At 43.0% G+C, this 25,334-nt stretch overlaps 1 protein-coding gene across 1 annotated transcript in view; it reads right to left on the minus strand.

Annotated features, from left to right (window-relative positions):
- Positions 1-25,334, minus strand: part of GMPS (guanine monophosphate synthase) — a 65,263-nt gene that overhangs the window by 12,375 nt on the left and 27,554 nt on the right. Inside the window, exons 4-9 of the mRNA XM_077290700.1 lie at positions 14,497-14,594; positions 14,151-14,254; positions 12,593-12,786; positions 12,317-12,482; positions 10,844-10,995; positions 10,542-10,715 (exon numbers count right to left, since the gene is read on the minus strand). Of these exons, the coding sequence (XP_077146815.1) occupies positions 10,542-10,715; positions 10,844-10,995; positions 12,317-12,482; positions 12,593-12,786; positions 14,151-14,254; positions 14,497-14,594 (888 nt within the window). The remainder of the gene's footprint in view (positions 1-10,541; positions 10,716-10,843; positions 10,996-12,316; positions 12,483-12,592; positions 12,787-14,150; positions 14,255-14,496; positions 14,595-25,334) is intronic.

A 25,334-nucleotide genomic window follows, 5' to 3' on the forward strand; every position in this document is an offset into this window, starting at 1 on the left:
TTTCCCCATTATCCCCTACAAAAATTAAATATTTGGGGCCAAAACAACATTTTAGCAGTGAAACGAATTATTCTTCCTTCACCGCCCAATGGAATAAAATTCTGTGAGGCACATGTGGTGTCAATATGCTCAATGAACCCCTAGAGGAATTCACTGAGAGGTGTAGTTTGTAAAATGAGGTGACTTGGGGGGGGGGGGGGGGTTCTGTTGTTCTGGCACCTCAGGGCTCTGCCAATGTTACATGGCACCCTCAAACCATTCCAGCAAATCTGAACTCCAATATGGCGCCTGTTCCCTTTTGAGCTTTGCTCTGTGCCTTAAAAGTAGTATTCCCCCACATATGGGATACTGGCGCACTCAGGAGAAACTGCACAAAAAAAAAAAAATTGTAAGGTGCATTTTCTCCGGATACCCTCGTGAAATTTGTGAAAATATAAAAAATTTGGTGCTAATAACATTTTTGTGGGAAAGATATATTTTTTTATTTTCACAGTTCTACCTTATAAACTTCTGTGAAGCACCTGGGGGGTTCAATGTTCTCACCGCCCATCTACATACATTCCTTGAGGGGTCTAGTTTCCAAAATGGGTTCACTTTTGGGGCGAGTTTCCACTGTTGAGGGACATATGGGACATTCCAAATGCGACATGGCATCCGCTGCTAACTATACTAGCCAATTTTGCACTCCAGAAGTCAAATGGCCCTCCTTTCATTCCAGCCCTGCTGTGCGCCAAAACAGTAATTTTCCTCCACATATTGGGTACCGCATACACAGGAGAAATTGCACAACAAATGTTAGGATCCGTTTTCTCCTGTTACTTTTGTGAAAATAAAAAAAAATTTGGGTCTAAAATTAACATTTTTGTAAAAAAAATAAATAAATGTAAAAATTTTCATTTTTCCTTCCACAGTGCATTAATTTCAGTGAAGCACCTGAAGGGTTAAGAAACGTCTTGAATGTGGTTTTGAGGAGCGCAGTTTTTAGAATGGTGTCGCTTTTGGGAACTTTCTGTCATATAGTGACTCAAAGTCACTTCAAATGTGATGTGGTCCCTAAAAAATGGTGGTTTTTTTTGGAAAAACGAGAAATTGCCCATCAACATTTAACTCTTCTAACTTCATAACAAATGTAAAAAAATTATGTTTCAAAAATTGTGCTGAAGTAAAGTAGATATGTGGAAAATGCTTCTTATTAACTATTTTGTGTGACATATCTCTTATGTCCTTAAATCGGAGAGTTAACAGTTTGAAAAGGTTGAAATCTTCAAAATTTTTGCTAAATTTCCAATATTTTCACACAAAAAACAAGTCACATCGAAGAAATGTTAAGGCTATAGTCAAGTACGATATATCATGAGAATACAATCTCAGAATCAGTGGGATACATTGAAGCGTTCCAGAGTTGTTACCTCAAAGTGACACCGGTCTGAGTTAAAAATTGAGGCCTGGTCATTAACCTACAAAGTTGTTTTTTTGTTTGTTTGTTTTTTTAAATCACACTACTTATAAAAAAAAAAAAAAAAAGTCAGTTCTATCAAAATGTAAAATTAAACACGAATCGTAAACATCGTAACGAGATTAAAAATCCATACACCAGAATTGTGGTTTTCTGGTTTACACACACAAAAAAGTGATAAATTTAGCTTGCCACAACAAAAACAAGCCGTCACACAGCTCCATTGATGGAAAAGTAAGAAATGTATGGGTCTCGGAAAATGGAGAGGGAATTTTATTTTCTGTTTCCTTTTACAAGTTTCTGAATTAATTTTTTCACCACTTAAATAAAAAAAAAAAAAAAAAATACAAGTTTCATTTTTACCATGCAATGAACACTTTAAAGACAAACTGAAAAATGCATATTTTTCACCATCCCCCCCCCCTCATTTCCATACACTGTATAGTCGTATAATAAAGTTAATAGTGTAATTCCAAACTGAAACTCACCCAGCAAAAAAAACAACACTAGTTCGTCAGAAAAATACAAAAAAACTTAGAGGTCTTGGACAAAGAGGAGGAAAAAAACGAAAGCGCATAGAAGAAATATTGCCTGGGAGTGGAATCCATATACAGGGATCAACCTAAACTATTTGTGGCCAAACAGAAGGTAAAGTGCACCCCCTTCACCCCCTGGCCCTTCTTCGTTTTTGCATTTGTTTTTTTGCTCTCCTTCTTAGAGCTATAACTTTTTATTTTTCCATTAATAAGGCCATGTGAGGACTTGTTTTTGGCGGGATGAGTTGTACTTTTAATTGACACTATTGGTACTGGAAAACGGGGGAAAAAATATCAAAGTGTGGGGAAACTGCAAAAAAAAAAAGTGCTATTCCCCATTTTTTTTTTTTTTTCTTTTACCATGTTGACCAAGCACTAAAACTGATCTGCCAAAATGATTGTCCAGGTCATTCTGAGTTTGTAGATACCAAACATGTATAGGTTACTTTTTTTTTTTATTTAAGTGGTGAAAAAAAAAATCCAATGTTTGCTAAAAAAAAAAAAAATTTGCTTCATTTTTCAAGACCTGTAGGGTCTCCGTTTTTCGGGATCTGGGGCTGGGTGAGGGCTTATTCTTTGCGTGCCGAGCTGATGTTTTTAATGATTCCATTTTGGAGTAGATACGATGTTTTGAGTGCCCATCATTGCATTTTAATGCAATGTTGCTGTGACCCAGAGAACATAATTCTGGCATTTTGACTGTCGTTACGCCGTTTACCAATCGGATTCTTTTCATAAATATTGATAGATTGGGAGATTCTGAATGCGGTGATTACCAAACGTGTATTTTTTTAATGGTTTTATTTATTTTGAATTGGGCAAAAGTGTGTGTGTGTGTGTGTGTGTGTGTGTGTGTGTGTGTGTGTGTGTGTGTGTGTGTGTGTGTGTGTGTGTGTGTGTGGTGGTCATCTAAACTTTTATACATGTTTATACATGTATGCATACATTCGGCAACCCACAGTCATGTGACTCCGGCACTGATGGGCGGGATTAGTGACGTACTTCCGGCGCGATCATGTAAAATGCCCCTGTCAGAGATTGACAGCGGCAGTCAACATCTTCACAGCCCAAGGATAAACAGTCGCACTCAAAGTTCTTTCAAAGTTTAGCCAAGCAAGTGGGTTTTTATTTTCAAAACACCAAAATTAAATAATTCACCGCAGTGGTGTAAGGTAACGTTTCGACCCGCTGGGTCTTTATCAAACCTTACTGTAAAAAAATGAAAAAATACATAGTGTCAATCTTGTGTGAGAAAATAAATTAAATATACAGTACGAAGATACAACAGCCCAATAAAAATAGTAAACAAACACGTATATACAATAATGGATGAGACCGCAGCAATCAGGGTCCCCTGGGTTCCATGATGGTACTCATCCAAGGCAGGATTGTAAGTATTTCGGATATCCTAAGTTGCAGTGATAATACAAATCGTCTCATGAGTAGTCCAGAGTTGCAGAGCAAGAAGAGAACAAAGGAATTGCTATAAATCAACACACTCGTGTGTGTGTGTATATGCGTACTACAGTATGTTCACTAAGATAACAATGAAGGAAGTCCACAAAATCATAGTAGTGCATCGATATCACATTGATGAGCCATAGAGCTCATTATGAGAGTAAAATGCAACGAAAAAGCCGGATTACTCACCGGTAATGCTCTTTTAATGAGTCCACGACAGCACCCCACATGAGAGAGAGGGGTCCGCCCATAGGAACAGGAAACCTACAGAATAAAAGGAAGCGGTCCCCTCTCCTCCTCAGTTTAGTTTACAGAGTATAAAAAGGGAACCGCAAAAGCTTTAGTATTAATTCTTATTCAGCAACATCAATTTCTTAAAACTCTATACAACCATTATTTGTGAATTAAAGTAAGAGCTGTGCATAATCAGGGAGAGTTGTAAATGGGTGCTGTCGTGGACTCATTAAAAGAGCATTACCGGTGAGTAATCCGGCTTTTTATCCTTCGCCACGACAGCACCCCACATGAGAGACTTTCAGAGAGTCATTATTCGGGTGGGATTACTGTACTAAGAACAGCTCTACCAAAGGTCAAATCAGAAGATGAAGATCAAGTCTATAATGGTTGTAAAAGGTAGAAGGTGTAGACCAAGTTGCGGCCTTACATATTAAATGGATCGGGACATCCGCTTGTTCCGCCCAGGAGGAAGCCATGGCTCGTGTTGAGTGTGCTTTAATACCCACTGGAGGAATCTCGCCTTTTGATGTATAGGCCAAGCAGATAGCATCTCTGATCCATCGTGATATGGTAGCTCTCGTGACCCCATGTCCTTTCTTGTGGCCCTGAAAGGAGATAAACAGAGCCCTACTCTCCCTCCATGTTTGACATCTTTCTATATAAGTCAGGATGGCTCTTCTGACATCTAAGGTGTGGAACTTATGTTGTTCTGGAGTTACAGGAGAATCAAAAAAGGAGGGGAGAAATATTTCCTGTGACCTGTGGAAGGTGGATGCTACCTTAGGGAGGTATGAGGGGTCTGGTTTTAGGACTATTCGATCATGGAATATCAGTAAGAATGGTGGGTCTACTGATAGGGCCTGGATGTCGCTAACACGTCTGGCTGAGGTCAGGGCTACCAAGAGGGCTACTTTATATGTGAGGACATTTAGAGGTATAGAATCTAGAGGCTCAAATGGGGAGCTGGTTAAGGCTTCTAGCACTAGATTTAAATCCCACGGAGGTAGACGGGGAATATGTACCGGGTTACTTCGTTCACAAGACTTAATGAATCTGGAGACCCATCTATCAGCGGCTATATTATATCCATATAGGGCTCCTAACGCTGATATCTGGACTCTTAAGGTGTTCACTGATAATCCTAATTCTCTACCTTTTTGTAGGAACTCTAGAATAGGAGTTATCGGAACCTGTTTAGTGAATGATATTGTATGAAAGTCTAAGAATTTTTTCCATACCCTACTATATATCAGGGTGGTAGATCTTTTTCTACTTAGTAGCAGGGTTTTTACTAGCTGTTCTGAAAAACCCCTTGAGCTTAGTAACTGCCGCTCAAGTTCCACGCCGTCAAGTGAAGCCCTTTCACTTGCGGGTGGAAAAACGGCCCCTGGAACAGTAGTTCCCTGTCCAATGGAAGAATCCATGGATCGCATAGACACATGTTCTGGAGGCAGGAGAACCACGGCCTCTTTGGCCAGAAGGGTGCAATGAGGATCACCCTTGCACGTTCCCTCCTGATCTTCCTGATCACTAGCGGAATTAGAGACATTGGAGGAAAGGCGTAAGCCAGTTTGAAGTTCCAAGGATGGTATAGGGAGTCCAGCATGTCTGGATGATCCATGGAGTTCAGGGAAGCGAATCTTTCTACCTGTCTGTTGCCTCTTGTGGCAAATAGATCTATCTGAGGCACTCCCCATGCTCTTGTTATTAGTCTGAACACGGTTCTGTTTAAGGACCATTCTCCCTGGCGCAGCCTGTTTCGACTGAGGTAGTCCGCTTTGGTATTCTCTATTCCTCTGATGTGTAGGGCTGTTAGGGATGCAAGATGAGTCTCTGCGAACTGGAAGATCTCCCCTGCGATGGTCATCAGACTTCCTGACCGTGTACCGCCCTGACGGTTTACATAGGCCACTGTGGTGGAGTTGTCTGAGAAAACTCTTACATCTGCTCATTGAATCTGTGGAAGAAAATAATTTAAGGCTTTCCCTACTGCTGTTAATTCTTTCCAATTTGACGAATATGATGATTGTGACTGATTCCAGGTATCCTGGACTATGTCATCCTCCATATGTGCACCCCATCCCGTAGGGCTGGCGTCTGTAGTAATTATTTTGGATGGATCTACTATCCAAGGTACACCCCCTGAAAGGTGTCCCATATCTAGCCACCAGGATAGAGATTCTATGACATCTCTAGAGAGAGTTAGTTTACTCTCTAGGTGTCCTTTCCGTCCCTGGGCTGACAGTACTTCGTACTGTAATTGGCGGGTATGGAATTGAGCCCATGGTACAGCCGGGATACATGAGGACAATGATCCTAATAAGGACATAGCCTTTCTTAGTGTCATGTAGGGTTTTTTTATTGCTTCTGACACCTTTGACTGTATAGTCATTTTCTTTGAATGCGGGAGGAAGCTTTTTTGACTTACGGAGTCTAGCTGGATCCCTAGAAACATTTGAGTAGTGTCTGGATTCAGTCTGGACTTTTCGAAGTTGATAATCCAACCTAACTCCTGCAGGGATGAGATTGTGTTAGACAACCGCAATTTACATTGAGCCACAGAATTTCCTATCACTAAAAAGTCATCCAGGTAGGGTATTATTAAAGTGTCCCATTGGCGTAGATGAGCCATCACCTCTAACATCACTTTTGTAAAGATGCGGGGGGCCATAGAAAGCCCAAATGGCATTGCTACATATTGGAAGTGACGAACCTGTCCCTCCAGGATGACCGCTACTCTTAGATACTGCTGGTGTTCGGCATGTATAGGAAGGTGATAGTAAGCATCTTTTAGGTCTATCCCGGCCATGACACACCTAGGGAACAAAAGCTTGATGGTAGAACTAATGGATTCCATTTTGAAAGTGTGGTTACGTAAAAAGGAATTTAGTTTTTGAGGTTTATGATGGTTCTGAATGAACCATCTGGTTTATTGATCAAGAATAAAGGGGAATAAAACCCCCTCCCTTCTTGATCTCGGGGAACCTCTATCAATACTTTTTTAGATAGAAGCGACAGGATCTCTGATTCTAGAGCTTCTTGTTGTTGTTGACCTATCGGAGATGTTACAATAAAAGAATCCCAAGGGATCCTATCAAATTCTAATTTTAATCCGTTTCCAATAATGTCCAGAATCCAAAGACTAGATGTTATCAGCTTCCATTTAGAAAAGAAATATTTCAATCTACCGCCCACTTCATAATTAACGGTACTTATTACGTTTTTGGTTATAGGATCCGGAAAACAGAGCACCTCTTTGTTTTGGATCCTTTGTCTCCCAGCGCTCCCTTTGTTCAGTAGGTTTGTTCCTGGTAAAGGGGCGTCTCCTGAAAGCTCTCCTGTAAGAGGGAAGGTACTGGTTAGGGAAGCCTTTCTTCCGCTCTCCTGCCTTATTTAAGAGCTCGTCCAGAGTTTTCCCAAATAGGAACTCACCCTGGCAGGGGATCGCACAAAGTTTTGCTTTGGCCTGTGCGTCCCCTTTCCAATTTTTCAACCAGAGTGCTCGCCGGGCTGTGTTTACTAGGCCGGCTGACCTGGCTGTTAGGCGTAGCGAATCCACCGACGCATCGGCTAGAAATGCTACTGCATCTTTCATTAGAGGGATTTTCGACAGAATTGTATTTCTCGAAGCTCCACTTCTAATTTGTTCCTCCAGCTGCTCTGTCCATACTAGCAGTGACCTTGCAGTACAGGTGCTAGAGATGGCTGGTCTGAATGCCCCTGTATTAGCCTCCCATGACCTTTTAAGTAAGGCTTCTGCTTTTCGGTCTAACGGATCAGTTAGAGTCCCTGAGTCCTCCACAGGCAAGACCGACTGTTTAGAAGTTGAAGCCACTGCAGCATCAACTTTTGGTATCTTTTGCCAGGAATTAAGTTCTTCATCACTGAAGGGGTAGCGTCTTTTAGCAGAGGATGGTAAGAATCCTCTTGTATATTGTTTCTCCCACTCTTTTTTAACCAGCTCCTTAATTGTGGGTATGGCGGGGAAGGACCTTCGTTTTCTTTGTCCTAACCCCGCAAACATGATGTCCTGCGCTGACTTCTTTCCCTTCTCATCTGGGCACCCCATCGTGCTCCTGACGGCTTTAATTAAACTGTCTACACTACTATTTGGTAGACAAAGCCCTCCTTCATATTTCGATGAACTTGGCTGGGACTCCTCTTCATCAGAGGATTTTTGTACTACCTCTGACTCCGAGCTTACTGGAGATCGGGACCTGCTAGGCTGACGGGTACTGGTGCTACTTGTATGCGCCAGACCCTGCATCTCTTCGCGAATTATGGCTCTAACGTCAGACGGAGTCATTACGTTTTCTTGCCGTAAGGTCAAAATGATGCAGTCTGCACACAATCTCTTAGTATATGAGTCCGGGAGGGGTTGCAAACATAAGGCACATTCTCTGTGTTTGGTTTTATGTGTCCTTTTCTTAGTCTAGAGGAAGGGGATATAGGAGGAACATATATCAGCATATGGGAAGAGACTCTTTAAAACTCACCCAGTGAAGCTGACAGGTACCGGTTCTGGAGGCGGATTCTTAGATGAAAGATCCTTCTGTTTGGTGGCAGATCGCTTTTCCTGGGATCGATCTCCACTTTTGGTGCTGCTCCTGGCGCTTGTCTCCTTACTGGGAGACCGCTCTGTTGCAGGCAAGTGCGCTACATCGGCCACTGAAGCCATACTTACACACACCGGCCGACGCTAGTGCTGCACTTTTAAATCTGGCGCCGAATCTCCTGCCTCCCCGGACCCAACCCGGAAGTGCTCCAGCGACTTCCGGGTTAGACGCGCCGCTCCTCCTTACCATGCGGCGGCTGCTGGATAAGAAGCCGGCCGCTGAGCGCGTGCGTCCTCATGGAGCCGGGCGGACCAGCGGCACCGAACCCGGACCATGGCGACGATCAGACGAGGGGGGAGGCTGCAAACAGTGGCTCCCCCGCCGCTGCCTCTGGTACCGCAGCCCCTGCCGTTCCCACAGAGACCGACGCAGGCGGGTGCATGGCCCAGGAATCCTCTTGAACTGCAGGTACTTCGGGTTCCCATAGAAACAGGAAACCTAAACTGAGGAGGAGAGGGGACCGCCTCCTTTTATTCTGTAGGTTTCCTGTTCCTATGGGCGGATCCCTCTCTCTCATGTGGGGTGCTGTCGTGGCGAAGGGTAAAAAACTGGTGATGGAAACATAATGCAGTTGAAAGGCAGTTGGTACTGACCTCATAATAAAAGGGACAGGTAGAGGACAAGTTCCCAAGAGAAGTACTGGAGTCCTGTTAGGGGCTGTAGGGAGGAAAGCCACAGAGGTAGTCACCGGTTTCTATCTCCATCTCAGGCAGCCCTCCCCCTTCTATTACCCAGCGCTGTAGCACAGTACATCACAGGCACACCTCTCTCTATACCAGCGCTCACACTAGGCCTGCACATAGATTTCAACTCCAAATGCGCTCCTACCAGCGCTCATACTGCGCCTGCGCATAAGCCTCAGATACGCTCCCTTCTCTCATATGGCATCTTTATACCGGCTCACACACTGCGCCTGCGCTTTAGAGCTCTCCTTCTTATATGCGGTCCAAGCCTCTTATTCACCGCACGCTACTGCGCATGCGCAAACTGCGCTTTCATTTCCGGTTGCCCTGCATATCTATGGCGCCTAACAACATGCTTTCACACACCACTGCAGACCCCAGATGCAGCACACCAGCAGGTCTGTAGGCGAACCGCTCCCTACTCCTCCCTGTTTTTCCCAGCTTGTCTCTACCTTATACTTACCTCTGTGGCTTTCCTCCCTACAGCCCCTAACAGGACTCCAGTACTTCTCTTAGGAACTTGTCCTCTACCTGTCCCTTTTATTATGAGGTCAGTACCAACTGCCTTTCAACTGCATTATGTTTCCACCACCAGTTTTTTCGTTGCGTTTTACTCTCATAATGAGCTCTATGGCTCACCAATGTGATATCGATGCACTACTATGATTCTGTGGACCTCCCTCAGTGTTATCGTAGTGAACATACTGTAGTACGCATATACACACACACACAAACACGAGTGTGTTGATTTATAGCAATTCCTTTGTTCTCTTCTTGCTCTGCAACTCTGTTAAACTAATCATGAGACAATTTGTATTATCGCTTTAGGATATCCGAAATACCTACAATCCTGCCTTGGATGAGTACCATCATGGAACCCAGGGGACCCTGATTGCTGCTGTCTCATCCATTATTGTATATACGTGTTTCTTTTCTATTTTTATTGGGCTGTTGTATCTTCGTACTGTATATTTAATTTATTTTCTCACACAAGATTGACACTATGTATTTTTTCATTTTTTTACAGTAAGGTTTGATAAAGACCCAGCGGGTCGAAACGTTACCTTACACCACTGCGGTGAATTATTTAATTTTGGTCTTTTGAAAATAAAAAACCACTTGCTTGGCTAAACTTTGAAAGAACTTTGAGTGCGACTGTTTATCCTTGGGACTACATTTTGGTGGAACATTTCCACGTCCAGTCAGCACCACCATATAGCAAGAGTGCACGTCTTTTCTCTTCTTTACATCTTCACAGCCACGGGTGGATCATAATCCCACACGCTGTTGTTTGGGGCACATGTCAGCTGCTGAAATCAGCTGACATGTGCCGGAAAAGATATGGGTTCAGCCCCAGCTCCCACATCAAAAGTGGAGACCCGATATGCGCCGTACATTTACAGCACAAGTCATGAAAGGGTTAAACAAATCTATTATGTCCCATAGGCACAGATTAACAAACAGCTGAAACTAATAACTATGCTTCTTGTAGACAAAGAATCTCATTAATAGCCTAAAATGAATTGATCATTTCCAGGTGCACGGACATTACCTCTTCTCTCAGCTTCCTGATGAGTTCTGTATCATTGTGATGAGTTTTAATAACTTCTGCTTTAACGCTGGCAATAAGAGACGCACTTTCAATCAGATCTGGTCGTAACGTGCCTTGTGCAAGGAAAACTTCATCAGGGTTAAGGTTCATTTCACCAATAACTTCATTGGCAATCTAGAATCAAAGTATAGTATGTATAGGTTACTGTACATATTAATGTCAGGGTTACAAGCTCATTAAAAGCTCGTTAAGATGTCTGCCAGTCTCTTACACTGATCTATAGGCCACCAACATATACACACCTTTACAAAGGTGTCTCCAATAATTTTCCTCTTCTCCTCTGGATTTGTCGTCATGTTAAGGGTTTTGCTGATTCTTTTACGTGGAGTCCTGTCCTCCTCGGATATTGGCAACGTTGTGGTACCATTGTAAAAGGAGTGTGCTGCGTTCACAACTGTGGAGAACACGAGGGATGAATGATTGTTTGCCATATAGGACATGAAGAACCAGGCTAGGTATGAGTCTGATCTAATTAACATGGTGATATACAGTAATTGCTACAGATTGACCTGCTGGCTAGGTGAATGTAGAATTAGACGACCATTATAGGAGTGTGTAATTAGGCCAGAGTAACTAACATGTAACCTGGTTCTTCATAAACATACCAATGTATCACCCAACTTAACTATGAGTGTGCGGCCAACTGCATTTTGTATTACCACTTCCACAAAAGGACGGACACGCAAGTTTCCGAGACTCAAAAACAAGGCAAACTTGTCATTTTACTTACAGCTTAAAACATGGAAAATGTATGTAGGATTTTAAAAAGGGTAAAGAAAAGCTATAGGCTCAATTCAGATTTTTTAATCATATTGTCGATACATTGCAATCTAAAAATGAGACCTTTTAAGTAAACAGACTTTTTATTTTTAGTTACTTTATGGGAAATTAAACTGTGCCCTAAAGGGAAAGACAAGTTTGATGCTAGAAAATGGTGTAACCCTGAACTGTGAATCAGATGTCAGAGCACTAACATCTCTCAAAAATCACCGTACAGCAGATAATGCCTGTTTGTTACCATCTTTTCAGTTAGCCATTAAAAGGTATCAACCACTGAGGATTCTCAATTCTAAACATCTTTCTGTGTACAGACTAGAAGATGTATGGAAACATCAGCATCAGTCAGACAAGGAGCAGCAGCTGACAATCCACAATTCCAAAAGCCTTTACCACCGTTGTGCCTGTAATTGGGCTACCCCAGAAGTGAGCGCATCCCCCGCTCATTTGTCTATGTTGTGGTAGGAGGCAGGGTGTCTTTTTTTGCAGCAACTATTATCTTCTGTTTTTAAAATGAAAACTCATTAAATGCTAAATTTCATATAAAAAGGTCATCCTGAAAGATTTTTTTTTTTTTTTTTTTAAAGTTCCAGCCTTATAGGCTCTAAAAAAATCTATTAATGCAGTTTGTATAAGGAAATTTGAAGACAGACGCTTTTAAGGCATTCTTTACTAAAAAATCCCAGTTACCTAAACTGCTGGTGAGAAGTAGCTGGCTGCTGATGTCCAGATCTGCCCTGGCTGTATATATACACTTATGGAGAACTATTAACATTTTGCACAATCGCACAGTAAATTTAACCTTTTACGACAACTCCTATATTGAAAATTTCTAAAATGTTCTGATTAAAAGGGGCATTTGCAGTCTACAACAGAACTCTGCAACTGGGGAAAACTAAATGCGGCATTGAAAAGACGTCCCATTAAAGGAGACAGACCTTTAACTTGGATCCCCAGCTTTTTCAATGCCTCCTCCACAGACTGACTCTCTCTTTTCCGCATAAATCCATTGTCTATATGAACGGCGATAACTTGGTCTTGGTTTAAGGCTTTGTTCAGCAGAGCGGTGCAGACTGTAGAATCCACTCCTCCACTTAACAGTACCTGGAGGGGACGATAACAAAACCTTTCCACGGCACTGCGTATGAATCCAACTACAAACTATTACCTCCGGCCATCTATATGACAATTACAAATGTGCACTTATTACTCACCAAGACCTTTGATGAACCGACTTTCTCCTTAATATCCCGTATACATTCAATCTCTCTATTCTGAACTGTGAAAGTGCCGCTACACCCAGCAACATCATACAAGAAATTCTTCAACATGACTTTGCCATTCTCAGTCAGGCCAACTTCTGGGTGGAACTGTACCCCATACAGCTTTTTGGATTCATTTGCTATGCCTTGGAGAAAAGGAAAATAAAAATAAAAAAAAGTGTAACAATTCTATGAATAAATCACATTTCATACTTGTCAAATTTTAAGAAATAGTATATTGTGTGATTAATAAATATTTTTTATTACTTCCTATTGTACCAACCACAGATACGTTCTAGCAGCGGTAGCCAAACATGTGCCGTGCTGATTTTCTATTGAGCTTGTGAGCTCTGCACGTAAACAGGCCAGGATTGCTGAAGCTGAATTTTAGCTTCCAATCCTAAAGAATCGTCATTTTAATTTTTAAAAAATAAATTAAAAAATTTTAAAAAAAGTACAAATGAAAAAGCAGTAACATTGTAACATATCTTTAAAAAAAAACCAAAAAAAAAACCCCGCTTCCTTCTCCTCCTGAACTGATCATTCATTCTCAATTCACAGATAAAAAGATAAAATTGGTCTTCAGTAGACACAGATTTTCACATTATTGCGAATGGAGATGTCTGCGTCTATTTCCTCCCTTCTCCATTGAATTTTAAAAGCACCAGCTGCCATCTCTTATGTCAGTAAGGTGGTTGTCTGCGTTCACTTGGTACAGATTTCATCCAAGAATTAAGAGTGAAAGATCAGTCCAGTAGTGGAAAGTAGTAGTTTTCCCTTCTAGGATATATTGCAAAGTTGCTTGTTTTCATATCTTTATTGATATAGGAAATAAAAATGTAAACGATGGCTACGCTTTAAAGAGAACCAGTCATCAGAACAAAGGCTATTAACCTGAAGATATGGGATTAATCTGCAGGTTACCAGCGTTATTAACTTGCACGGAGCCCGCACTTAGTCTAACACAGCGGGGAGAAAATTAACTGGTAATCTGGTAACACCCAGATGACAATTTACTTCTACATCTATGAGGAGCAACAGCACAACACAATGTCACAAGGAAACATGCTCATGAATTGTTATTTTCGGGTACTACAAGTACTTACTAAAACAGACGTGTCAGGAGACATGAAAGGTCCTCCTTAAATTGCAACTAGAAAGCACAGTGCAAATACAAGTAGCTTTTTGGGGGGGACACAGACATTGCCAATGGTAACATCAAAATATGACAAGAAACCCCAAGTGCACAAAAAAGAGCAGGCTGCGGCTACAGCTAGGAGTCTCAGCACTTGCTACATCCAGTGATAAGATGCAGGCTTCCATCTGGAGGATAGGTTGTTACCCCGGTAGGGTATATGTAAGCGTGGGACAGATCCATCCCTATAAATAGCACTTGTAAGAAGAAAAATCTGATCTGGCTATTACAGAGGAGTAAGAGTAAGAAGTCACTAGAAACAGACGTGCATGTACAATGACCCGGAATCACATGGCCATAGAGTCACATATATACCTGCCACTATGTTTCCAGATTGTGCTACCACCTTAAATCCGTCAGCAACCTTGTCCACGCTGTCTCCATGTGTCAGCAAAACGACCTCCTCCTTCTGCAGCCCCCTGCAAGCAAAGAGCAGAACTATTACAGAAGCCCAGACAGTTTCCATGAAACCTTATCGGCAAGGAGATAACATCACTGCGACTCGGAGGCCGGCCAAACACACCGTCACCAGCTCCACGGCTAGCTGGATTAGGTAAATTATCAAGCTAGAAAACAGGCAACATTACAACAAACCACTCAGTAATACATCTTAGACCACTAGGAAAGTGCGGAGATCATACAGTGATAGGACACCTCCTACCTGAACAGGGAACATGTATTGTCAATGCCGATGCTGAAAACGCCATCTTCCCTCACATTTTTCTTGTGGACAGTCCCTCCAAATACTTTATTCATCATCTGCAGGTGACAGGATAGAGTAGTTGTGTATGTATATAACGCAAGCAATACATTATTCTACTTTCATAAGGATTCGTCTTAAAGGGGTTACTGGGCGCCAATGAAATTATGACCCCACACCTGCTGATACAAGTGCATAGTGAAAACAAGATCTGGGCATGAAGACAATCGTGTCCTACAACCCCTGGCAAAAATGATGGAATCACCGGCCTTGGAGGATGTTCATTCAATTATTTAATTTTGTAGAAAAAAAAAAAAGCAGATCACAGACACAAAACTAAAGTAAATTTCAAATAGCAACTTTCTGGCTTTAAGAAACACTAAAAGAAATCAAGAACAAAAAATGTGGTAGTCAGTAATGGTTACTTTTTTTAACCAAGCATAGGGAAAAAGAATAAGGAATCACTCAATTCTGAGGGAAAAAAAATTATGGAATCACCCTGTAAATATTCATACCCAAAACTAACACCTCTACAGCATAGCCAGCCACTAATTATATAAAACTTAACATTTAATATATATACCTAAAACACACTTGTTTAAAAACATATAATCAATCTAGTGCTCATGATTAACAGTGCACACAGAAAAAAATGGCACAATCTCACGCAGTTGTCGCCTCTCGATCTGCTGAGGATTCCTGTAATCTCAAGATCCGTGAGGTTTCTTCTGGGGAGCTTAGAGAAGCATGGGGGGGGGGGGGGGGGGATACCACTAGGGTCTACTTTCCCTGTCGTGCCCAGTGCAGAAGACTCCCGCCCTTACAAGGGCAGTACCCAAGTTTGAGCCTGTTTTCGTGATGCCCTTGACACATATAGCCACCCTGGAAAATATGTCTCCCTTCTTCCCAACGCGTTTCCTCCCCTGTTCAGGGGGTTCATCAGGGGAAGTTGTGCAGGTTAAAGTTAAAGGGGTTATTCTTCAGTGGCAGACATAACCTCAATCAGTGTCACGTTCCTCAGTATGAGGGTAAATCAGTCTCCCTGCTTTTAGTCATAGTCGCCAATTATATAGTGGAGTGGGCGGAGCCTCTATTCGACGTCTGTCATCACTTCCTGGATCTCCCAATAATGGTTTACCTAATTGCATTCATAGTCGATGTCATTAAGGATGTAAATCTCTTTGTGAGGAAACTGAGGTGGCACAAATTTTTTAAGGATAAGGATCTAAAAACATGTCGGGAATATAACATTCCTCCGGACATGCTGTCTGATGTACAATGCCTAGCTAATTTAGATGAAACAATACCAGCGTCTGTAGGTCTGGGTCCGTTCACTCCTCTGAAAAATTCAAGTACAAAGATGCCACCAGGTGGAGGAGATGTATCAGTGATAGACGTTTTCCTCAATTTAGTCACAAAAGACATTAAGAATTTAGGGAAGGCACATGTACCACACAACCTATCAAAAGATCAGATGGAGGCATTATGTGATCTCGAAAGAGACCCCTCCATAATAATAAAACCCTCAGACAAAGGGGGAAATGTTGTCATCATGGATGTGGATCAATACAGGGACATGTGCCTCTCCTTACTACATGATTCCTCAACATACAAGGTGATTAGAGATAATCCAACAGAAACTTGTATTAATACACTCACAAAAATACTACTGAGAGCAAAAACCAGTCAATTGATTACTTACGATGAATTTTCTTTTCTTCTTCCTCAATACCCGGTCATGGCCACTTTTTATAGCCTCCCGAAAGTACATAAAGGCTGTACTCCTCTAAGAGGAAGGCCAATTGTATCGGGTATAGGAAGTATTTGCAATAACGTAGGAACATATGTCGACCACATCTTGAAACCATTTGTAAGCACATTGCCCTCATATATCCGGGATACAACCGACCTTCTCCAGAAATTGGAGGGAATACCCGTTGAGAATGGAACCATGTTGGCGAGTATTGATGTGGAAACATTATACTCCTCCATCCCTCATGAACATGGAATACAAGGGGTGAAGCACTTCCTTGGCTCAAGAGGGTGCCAATTCGAGAACCATAATCGGTTTGTTATAGAACTTCTAGAATTCTCTCTCCGAAATAATTTCTTTACCTTTGATAGAAGAACCTACCACCAGCTCAGGGGCACTGCAATGGGCAATCCGGCAGCACCAAGTTATGCAAACTTGTTCCTGGGCTGGTGGGAGGATACAATAGTCTTCTCAGAGGTATTGAATGAATTCACCAGGTTTATAGACCTGTGGGTAAGATTCATTTACAATGTTTTTATTCTGTGGAGTGGCACGGACATGTTTGAATCATTTGTAGGTGTTTTAAACATAAATGAAATCAGCCTTCGGTTTACCTCGGTCATTGAGACACACAGGCTACCTTTCTTGGATATATGCATTGGTAAAGAAACAGAAAAGGGGGTATTAATTACCTCCATTTTCCGTAAACCCACCGCAACAAATTCTTTGTTAAGGTGGGATAGTCACCATCCAATTGCACAGAAAAAAGGAATACCTAAAGGACAATATCTAAGAATGAAACGCAACTGCTCAGAGGAAGGATTTCAGATACTGGGCAAATGATCTAAGAGAGAGATTCCAGAAGAGGGGGTATCCAGATAGGGTCCTCAGGGAATCATTCCAGTTTGCACAATCCAAGCCCAGAGAGGACTTACTGAAAAACAAGATAAGAAATGAGGAGAATCAGGGAACTATTCGTTTAGTTACCACGTTTAATAATGGTGCGTCAGATGTACAGGATGTCCTCAGGCACTGGAATGTCCTCCTGATGGACCAGGATTTGGCTAAAGTAATTGGGGGGACACCTCAAATTACATACAAAAAAGGGAGATCCCTTAGGGACAGACTGGTACACAGTCATCTACACAAACCAGAGGTAAGGGGAACATGGCTACCCGAAAAACCTAAAGGATGTTATAAATGCGGGCGGTGTGTCGCTTGTGCGTCGATACAAATAGGAAAAGAGTTTATTAATGATACAACCCAAGAAAAATTCTTAATTAAACAATTCATCAATTGTAAAACAACAGGGGTCATCTACAAGGCTTCATATATATGTGGTAAATCCTATGTGGGAAAAACAACCAGGGAATTGAGGCAGAGGGTGGGAGAGCATCTAGGGGACATTCGTAATGACAGGGATACACCATTTTGGCAAAGCATGTAAATAGTTGCCATGGCTGAAATAGTGGTGTCATAAAATTTATGGGTATCGATCAAGTCAAAGCACCCATTAGAGGTGGCAATTATGACAAAATGGTTCTAAAAAGGGAATGCCGATGGATATACCGGCTGGATACCAAATATCCCCTAGGCCTTAATGAACAGCTTAATTATAGCTGTTTTCTATAGATCTCCCCACTCTCTTTTTCCCACTTTTTCTAAGTTTTTAAACATAAAGGTCCGGACTTTTGGGAGAGATATTAAACCAGTTCAGAAAAGGCAACCCCTGAGAGAGGTTAAACCAATACCGTTAAATTCGAGCCCTGGCTGTATTAAGGCAATTAGGGGGCATTTGGCTGCACTAAAAGTAACGGCGGGCATACATGAATCCTGAGTGAATAGCATTGCCCAATAGTGAGTCAAGTATGTGTGTACCGTAGAGCGGGTGTGTACAGAAAGAAATAGTGACCTTTTCACTCCTGGAGGTGATTTTACATACTGTATAATTATAACACTGCAATTGAATGGTGGCATATAAGGATGGCCGATCGACTAGTAAAACTCTTGTGGCTGCTGCATGCATCAAAGTAAGTAATAAGTCTGACGCAGAACGCAGACGCATACCGTCTGTGGGAGAGCGGCATCTGCTGGAACTGTAGTTCCTCCCTAGGAGGCGTCCAGAAAACCGCTAGACACAATAAGGGGCTTACGAATGCGCAGTGATCGACTGAGTGCTGGACTGGAAGTGCACGCGCATTTGATGGCGGGCGCTGGTTGCCGGCCAGGACCTAGAGTAAGAAGCGCACGCGCGGTTGGTAACAGGAACCTGTTACCAACCAGGACCTAAAATCATGTGACCGAAGGAGCCGGAAGACATGGAAACCTAGTAACTGTCTCGCGGCGACGATGATCAGGTTAATAACTGAGTGATGAGTGCGTACGCAGCTCAGAATACATTAATAGATGGGGTACATAGTACTTTATAAGTGGCCCCTGCCGCCGACTATGAATGCAATTAGGTAAACCATTATTGGGAGATCCAGGAAGTGATGACAGACGCCGAATAGAGGCTCCGCCCACTCCACTATATAATTGGCGACTATGACTAAAAGCAGGGAGACTGATTTACCCTCATACTGGAGGAACGTGACACTGATTGAGGTTATGTCTGCCACTGCAGAATAACCCCTTTAACTTTAACCTGGACAACTTCCCCTGATGAACCCCCTGAACAGGGGAGGAAACGCGTTGGGAAGAAGGGAGACATATTTTCCAGGGTGGCTATATGTGTCAAGGGCATCACGAAAACAGGCTCAAACTTGGGTACTGCCCTTGTAAGGGCGAGAGTCTTCTGCACTGGGCACGACAGGGAAAGTAGACCTAGTGGTATCCTCCCCCCCCCCCCCCATGCTTCTCTAAGCTCCCCAGAAAAAACCTCACGGATCTTGAGATTACAGGAATCCTCAGCAGATCGAGAGGCGACAACTGGGCGAGATTGTGCCATTTTTTTCTGTGTGCACTGTTAATCATGAGCACTAGATTGATTACATGTTTTTAAACAAGTGTGTTTTAGGTATATATATTAAATGTTAAGTTTTATATAATTAGTGGCTGGCTATGCTGTGTAGATTGAATATTTAGTAGTCAGATTGTCTAGGAGCGACACGTTCTAGTCTGAATTGCTGTCATATACCAAAACTAACACCTGCATCAAATTAGATCTGCTCGTTAGTCTGCATCTAAAAAGGAGTGATCACAGCTTGGAGAGCTGGTGCACCAAGTGGACTGACATGAATCCTGGCTCCAACACGAGAGATGTCAATTGAAACAAGGGAGAGGATTATCAAAGGGAACCTGTCACCCCCAAAATTGCGGGTGAGCTAAGCCCACCGGCATCAGGGGGTTATCTACAGCATTCTGGAATGCTGTAGATAAGCCCCGATGTATCCTAAAAGATGAGAAAAAGACGTTAGATTATACTCACCCAGGGGCGTTCCCGCTGCTGGTCCGGGTCCGGCGCTTCCCATCTTCATCAGATGACATCCTCTTCTGGTCTTCACGCTGCGGCTCCGGCGCAGGCGTACTTTGTCTGCCCTGTTGAGGGCAGAGCAAAGTACTGCAGTGAGCAGGTGCTGGGCCTCTCTGACCTTTCCCGGTGCCTGCGTCTTTTTCTCATCTTTTAGGATACATCGGGGGCTTATCTACAGCATTCCAGAATGCTGTACATAAGCCCCTGATGCCAGTGGGCTTACCTCACCCACGATTTTGGGGGTGACATGTTCCCTTCAAACTCTTAAAAGAGGGTAAATCATCACGCAATGTTGCAAAAGATGTTGGTTGTCCACAGTCCGCTGTGTCTAAAATCTGGACCAAATACAAACATGGGAAGGTTGTTAAAGGAAAACATACTGGTAGACCAAGGAAGACATCAAAGCGTCAAGACCGGAAACTTAAAGCACTATGTCTCCAAAACAGGAAATGCGCAACAAAACAAATGAGAAACGAATGGGTGGAAACTGGAGTCAACGTCTGTGACCGAACTGTAAGAAACCACCTGAAGGAAATGGGATTTACATACAGAAAAGCTAAACGAAAGCCATCATTAATAATAATAATCTTTATTTAGCGCTAACATATTCCGCAGCGCTTTACAGGTTGCACACATTATCATCACTGTCCCGTTGGGGCTCACAATCTAAATTCCCTATCAGTATGTCTTTGGAATGTGGGAGGAAACCGGAGTACCCGGAGGAAACCCACGCAAACACGGAGAGAACATACAAACGCCTTGCAGATGTTGTCCTTGGTGGGGTTTGAACCCCCATAAGATGCTCCATATTAAAATATGCCCATATAATGCTGCACAAAGGTTAATGATGGCCCCATAAGATGCTCCACAGCAGAATATGCCCCATATGCTGCTCCATAAAGGTTGATGGACCCATAAGATGCTCCATAGAATAATATGCCTCATATGCTGCGATTTAAAAAAAACAAAAAAAAACAAACAAAAAAAATTACATACTCACCTCTCATCGCTGAGGAAGAGGTGCCGGTGTCCTGAGCAAGCGGGGACACCGGCGCGCTGTGGGGGCCAGGTGCTGTAGTCACCGCTGGCTCAGGCCCCCGGCACTTGCGATATTCATCTGTCCCCGTTCCACCGCCGCTGTGTCTTCCGGCTTTCTGCAGTGACTGTTCAGATAGAGGGTGCGCACTAAACCCGTCATCGCGCCCTCTGACCTGAACGTCACAGCCAGAGGACGCAGAAGACACAGCGCGTCGGTGGAACGGGGACAGGTGCATATCGCATGGCTCACCCTCCCCCGTCATACTCACCCCCACCTGACGCGTCTCTGCAAGTCCCTGCTTCTCCGATGGTCTCCGGCAGCTTGTTCCTGTGTTCAGCGGTCACATGGTACCGCTCATATTAAAGTAATGAATATGCGCTCCACGCCAATGGGAGTGGAGTCGCGTACATATTCATTACTTGAATGAGCGGTACCACGTGACCGCTGAACACAGGAAGAGCTGCTGGCGCCGGAGACCATCTGAGAAGCAGGGACGTGCAGAGAAGCGTCAGGTGGAGGCGAGTATGATGTGACAGCCGCCGCTCCCGCTCCCCCGCCGTCCCCTGGGACAATGACTCGAGTGTAAGCCGAGAGGGGCACTTTCAGCCTAAAAAAAATGGGCTGAAAATCTCAGCTTATTCTCGAGTATATACGGTAGCTTGAAAAATTATTAAAAGAAAAAATTTAACATGACAGTTGGAGGTCTACTTAAGACCCCCATTGCAGTCATCTTGGTCTCCTTTTGAAACTCAGCCACAAGCTAAGCTTAAAAGGGAACCGGTCACCAGTTTTGGCCAATATAAGCTAAGGCCATCACCACTAAGCTAAGGCCACTGATATACAGCATTCTGTAATGATATATATCTGCCCCCAACCCAACCTGCAAGAGAAGAACTATTATACCCCCGTGCGTGGCAGTTTGGTCCGAGGGGTGTCGCTCTCCTTGGTCCGGCGCCTCCCATATGCTTATGATCACCACCCTCCTGCTTGCATGATCCATAACATTCTCCTTGGCACTGCGCTCCTGCACAGGTGTACTTCTCTGCCCTGTTGGAGGCCAAAGCAAAGTACTGCAGTACGCAGGTGCCAGGGCTCTTTGACCTTTTCCGGCAAAGAGGAAGGAGCGAGGAGGAGATTGTGGATGATGCAACGAGGAGTCATCCACACAAGCAAGCAGGAGGGCAGTATCACAAGTAGATGGGTGGATGCCACACACAATACTGAGCATCATTTCCTTGTCTTGAGGCATTTCCACTGAAGTTGGATTAGCCTGTAATTTGATTTTCCCCTTTGATTTTGAGTATCGTTCCAAATTCAGACCTCCATGGGATATTCATTTTGATTTACATTCATCACTTTTATATTTTATTGTTCTCAGGGCATTCCACTATGCATTGATAAACATTTACAACTGAAATATTTCAGTGATATCTAGGATGTTGCATTTAAGGCTGTGTGCACACGTTGCAGATTTTTCACTTTTTTTCGCTATAAAAACGCATACATTATGCATCCCATCATTTAGGATGCATTCTGCAATTTTTGTGCACAATGCGTTTTTTTTTTTTTCCACAAAAAAAAAAAAACACACCAAAAACACGGTAAAAATGAATGCGGATTTCTTGCAGAAAATGTCCGGTTTTCCACAGGAAATTTCTGCAAGAAATCCTGAACGTGTGCACATAGCCTTACTGTTCCCTTTATTTTTTTAGATCGATAAATGCACGCACAGTATGTTACAGAAGTGAGTACACCCCTCACATTTCTGTAAATATTTTATTATATCTTTGTCATGGAACAACACTGACGATCTGACACTTTGATACAATGTAGTAAGTGTTCAGCTTGAGGCTAAGTGCACATGTAGGAAATGTGGTGCAGAATTTTCTGCACTAAATCTGCATCTCCTGGCAGAATCCGCAGCTGCAGAATTTGTGCAGTTTTTGTTGCGGATTTTGTGCAGTTTTTGGGTATGTGCACACATTGCGGTTTTTGCTGCGGAGCAGTTATCCATGCGGTGTACAGCACCATGTTAACCTATGGAAAACAAAAACCGCTGTGCACATGCTGCGGGAAAAAACGTGCGGAAACACTGCGGTTTATTTTCCGCAGCATGTCAATTCTTTGTGTGGAATCCGCAGTGATTTTACACCTGCTCCATATTAAAAAAAACGCAGGTGTAAAACCGCAGAAGAATCCGCACAAAAACCGCGATAAATCCGCAGCAAAAACAATGTTTTTGCCCTGCGGATTAATCAAAATCAGTGCAGAAAAATCCGCACACCAGTCCGCAGCGTGTGCACATACCCTTTACCACTGCGGATTTTTATCATGGAGGGGTGCAGAAATGCTGCAGAACTGCACAAAAGTAGTGACATGCACTTAAATCTGCAGCAATTCCGCACTGATTTTTTTGCGCCATCTGCACAGCCTTTTTTTTTTTTTTTTTTTTTTACCATTGATTTACATTGTACTGTAAATCACAGTGCGGAACTGCACCTTTTCTGCGCAGAAAAATCCACTGCAGTTCTGCAGGAAATCTGCAACGTGTGCACATAGCCTTAATGACTATACATTTGTTGTGCCCTCTAAATAACTCACACAGCTATTAATGTCTAAACCACCAACAAAAGTCAGTACACCCTTAAGTTAAAATGGCCAAATTGTACCCAATTAGCTATTTTCGCTACCCGGTGTCAAGTGACTTATTAGTGATAAAAGGTCTCAAGTGTGAATGGGGAGCAGGTGTGTTAAATTTGGTGGCATCACTCACACTGATCACTAGAAGTTCAACATGGCACCTCATGCAAAGAACTCTCTGAGGATCTGAAAAAACGGTAATTAGACCTACCAGTAATTGTATTTCCAGGAATCCATCCTGACAGCACCATGGAGGACGTCCTTCTTATCCATAGTGGGACAGGAAACCACAAGAGATTAAAAGGACCCTCCCACTTCCACCCTTCAGTGATTTTCCAAAGTACCGTAACACCTCTGGATGGATGCAAAAAAGAATTTTATTTGAACATAACAATCATACAAATGTTACTTCACATAAGTATGCAGCATATCTGGAATAGGGAGGGAACGAACAGTGCTGTCAGGATGGATTCCTGGAAATACAAATACCGGTAGGTCTAATTACCGTTTTCCAGGTCACCACCTGACAGCACCATGGAGAAGTACCAAAGGAGATCTTTTTGGATCTAGGGCGGGACTACTGCATGAAGCACCTTCCTGCCATAGGCTAGCTGAGACGACACTACGTCTAGTTTGTAATGCTTAGAAAAGGTACTGAGACTAGACCAGGATGCAGCCCTGCAGATCTGATCTGCCGACGCACCACCTTTCTCTGCCCATGAAGTAGCTACCGCCCTGGATGAATGAGCTTTCAGGCTGCCTGGGGGACTCTTTCCCTGTGCCTCATATGCTATGCTAATAGTGGACCTAAACCATCTCGCGATGGTAGATTTTGATGCTTTTTTCCCCCTATTAGGGCCTCTAAAGAGAACAAATAGATTAGTATCCTGTCTCCAAACTCTAGTTGCCTCTAAGTACTTAAGTACGGTCTCCCTAACATCTAAGTTATGATAACATTTTTCCTTCTGGCTTTTGGGAAACTGACAAAATGATGGAAGCACTACCTCCTGATTCATATTTGAATCAGAGACCACCTTAGGAAGAAACCATGGGTCAAGTCTTCAGACTAGTCTATCATCAAATATTTGCAAATAGGGATTTTGAATGGACAGGGCCTGGAGTTCTCCCAGTCTCTTAGCTGAAGTAATGGCCACTAAAAAAGCTGCTTTGAGGGAAAGATTAGCAATGTCTATATCCTCAGCTAGGTCAAAAGGATTTTTGCACAATTCACTAAGGACTAAGTTAAGATCCCAAGGTGGGATGGTTCTCCTAATCAAGGGTCTTAGCCTCAGGACTGCCCTAGAAAAATCGAGCTATCCAGGGGTGGAAGGCTTTGGAAGAATCATAAAATACACTAAGGGCTGCCACTTGAACTCTCAGAATACTCAGCTTAAGACCTTTCTTAAATCCCTGCTGCAAAAATTCAAGGATCTTGGGAATGTTAGGGCGATCAAGATCAACCGTTGTGTCTCCACAAAAAACTGCAGAATTTCTTCCAAATTTTTAAATAAATTGCAGAAGTTACTGGCTTCCTACTTGCTTGGAGGATGGAGATGACTTATTCTGATAGACCTTTCGCTTTCAGGATCTGGCGTTCAGGATCCAAGCTGCTAATTGGAGGCTGTCTGGGTTCAGATGAAGAATCGGGCCCTGGAGGAGTAGATCCCTTCTTTTCGGAAGAAGAAAAGGTTCTTCTACAGCCAATTTTTTTAGTAAAGGAAACCAGCTCCTCTTGGGCCAGAACGGAACCACTAGGATGATCTGAGCTCTGTCCTCGAATATCTTCCTGAGGATTCTTATGATTAGTGCAAGAGGGGGGGAAGCATACAAAAGACCCCTGTTCCATGATTGGGAGAGCGTGTCCACTCCCGCCGGTCTTTCCCAAGGGTTCAGTG

Source organism: Ranitomeya variabilis, chromosome 2 (assembly GCF_051348905.1).
Source record: "Ranitomeya variabilis isolate aRanVar5 chromosome 2, aRanVar5.hap1, whole genome shotgun sequence".
NCBI lineage: Eukaryota > Metazoa > Chordata > Amphibia > Anura > Dendrobatidae > Ranitomeya > Ranitomeya variabilis.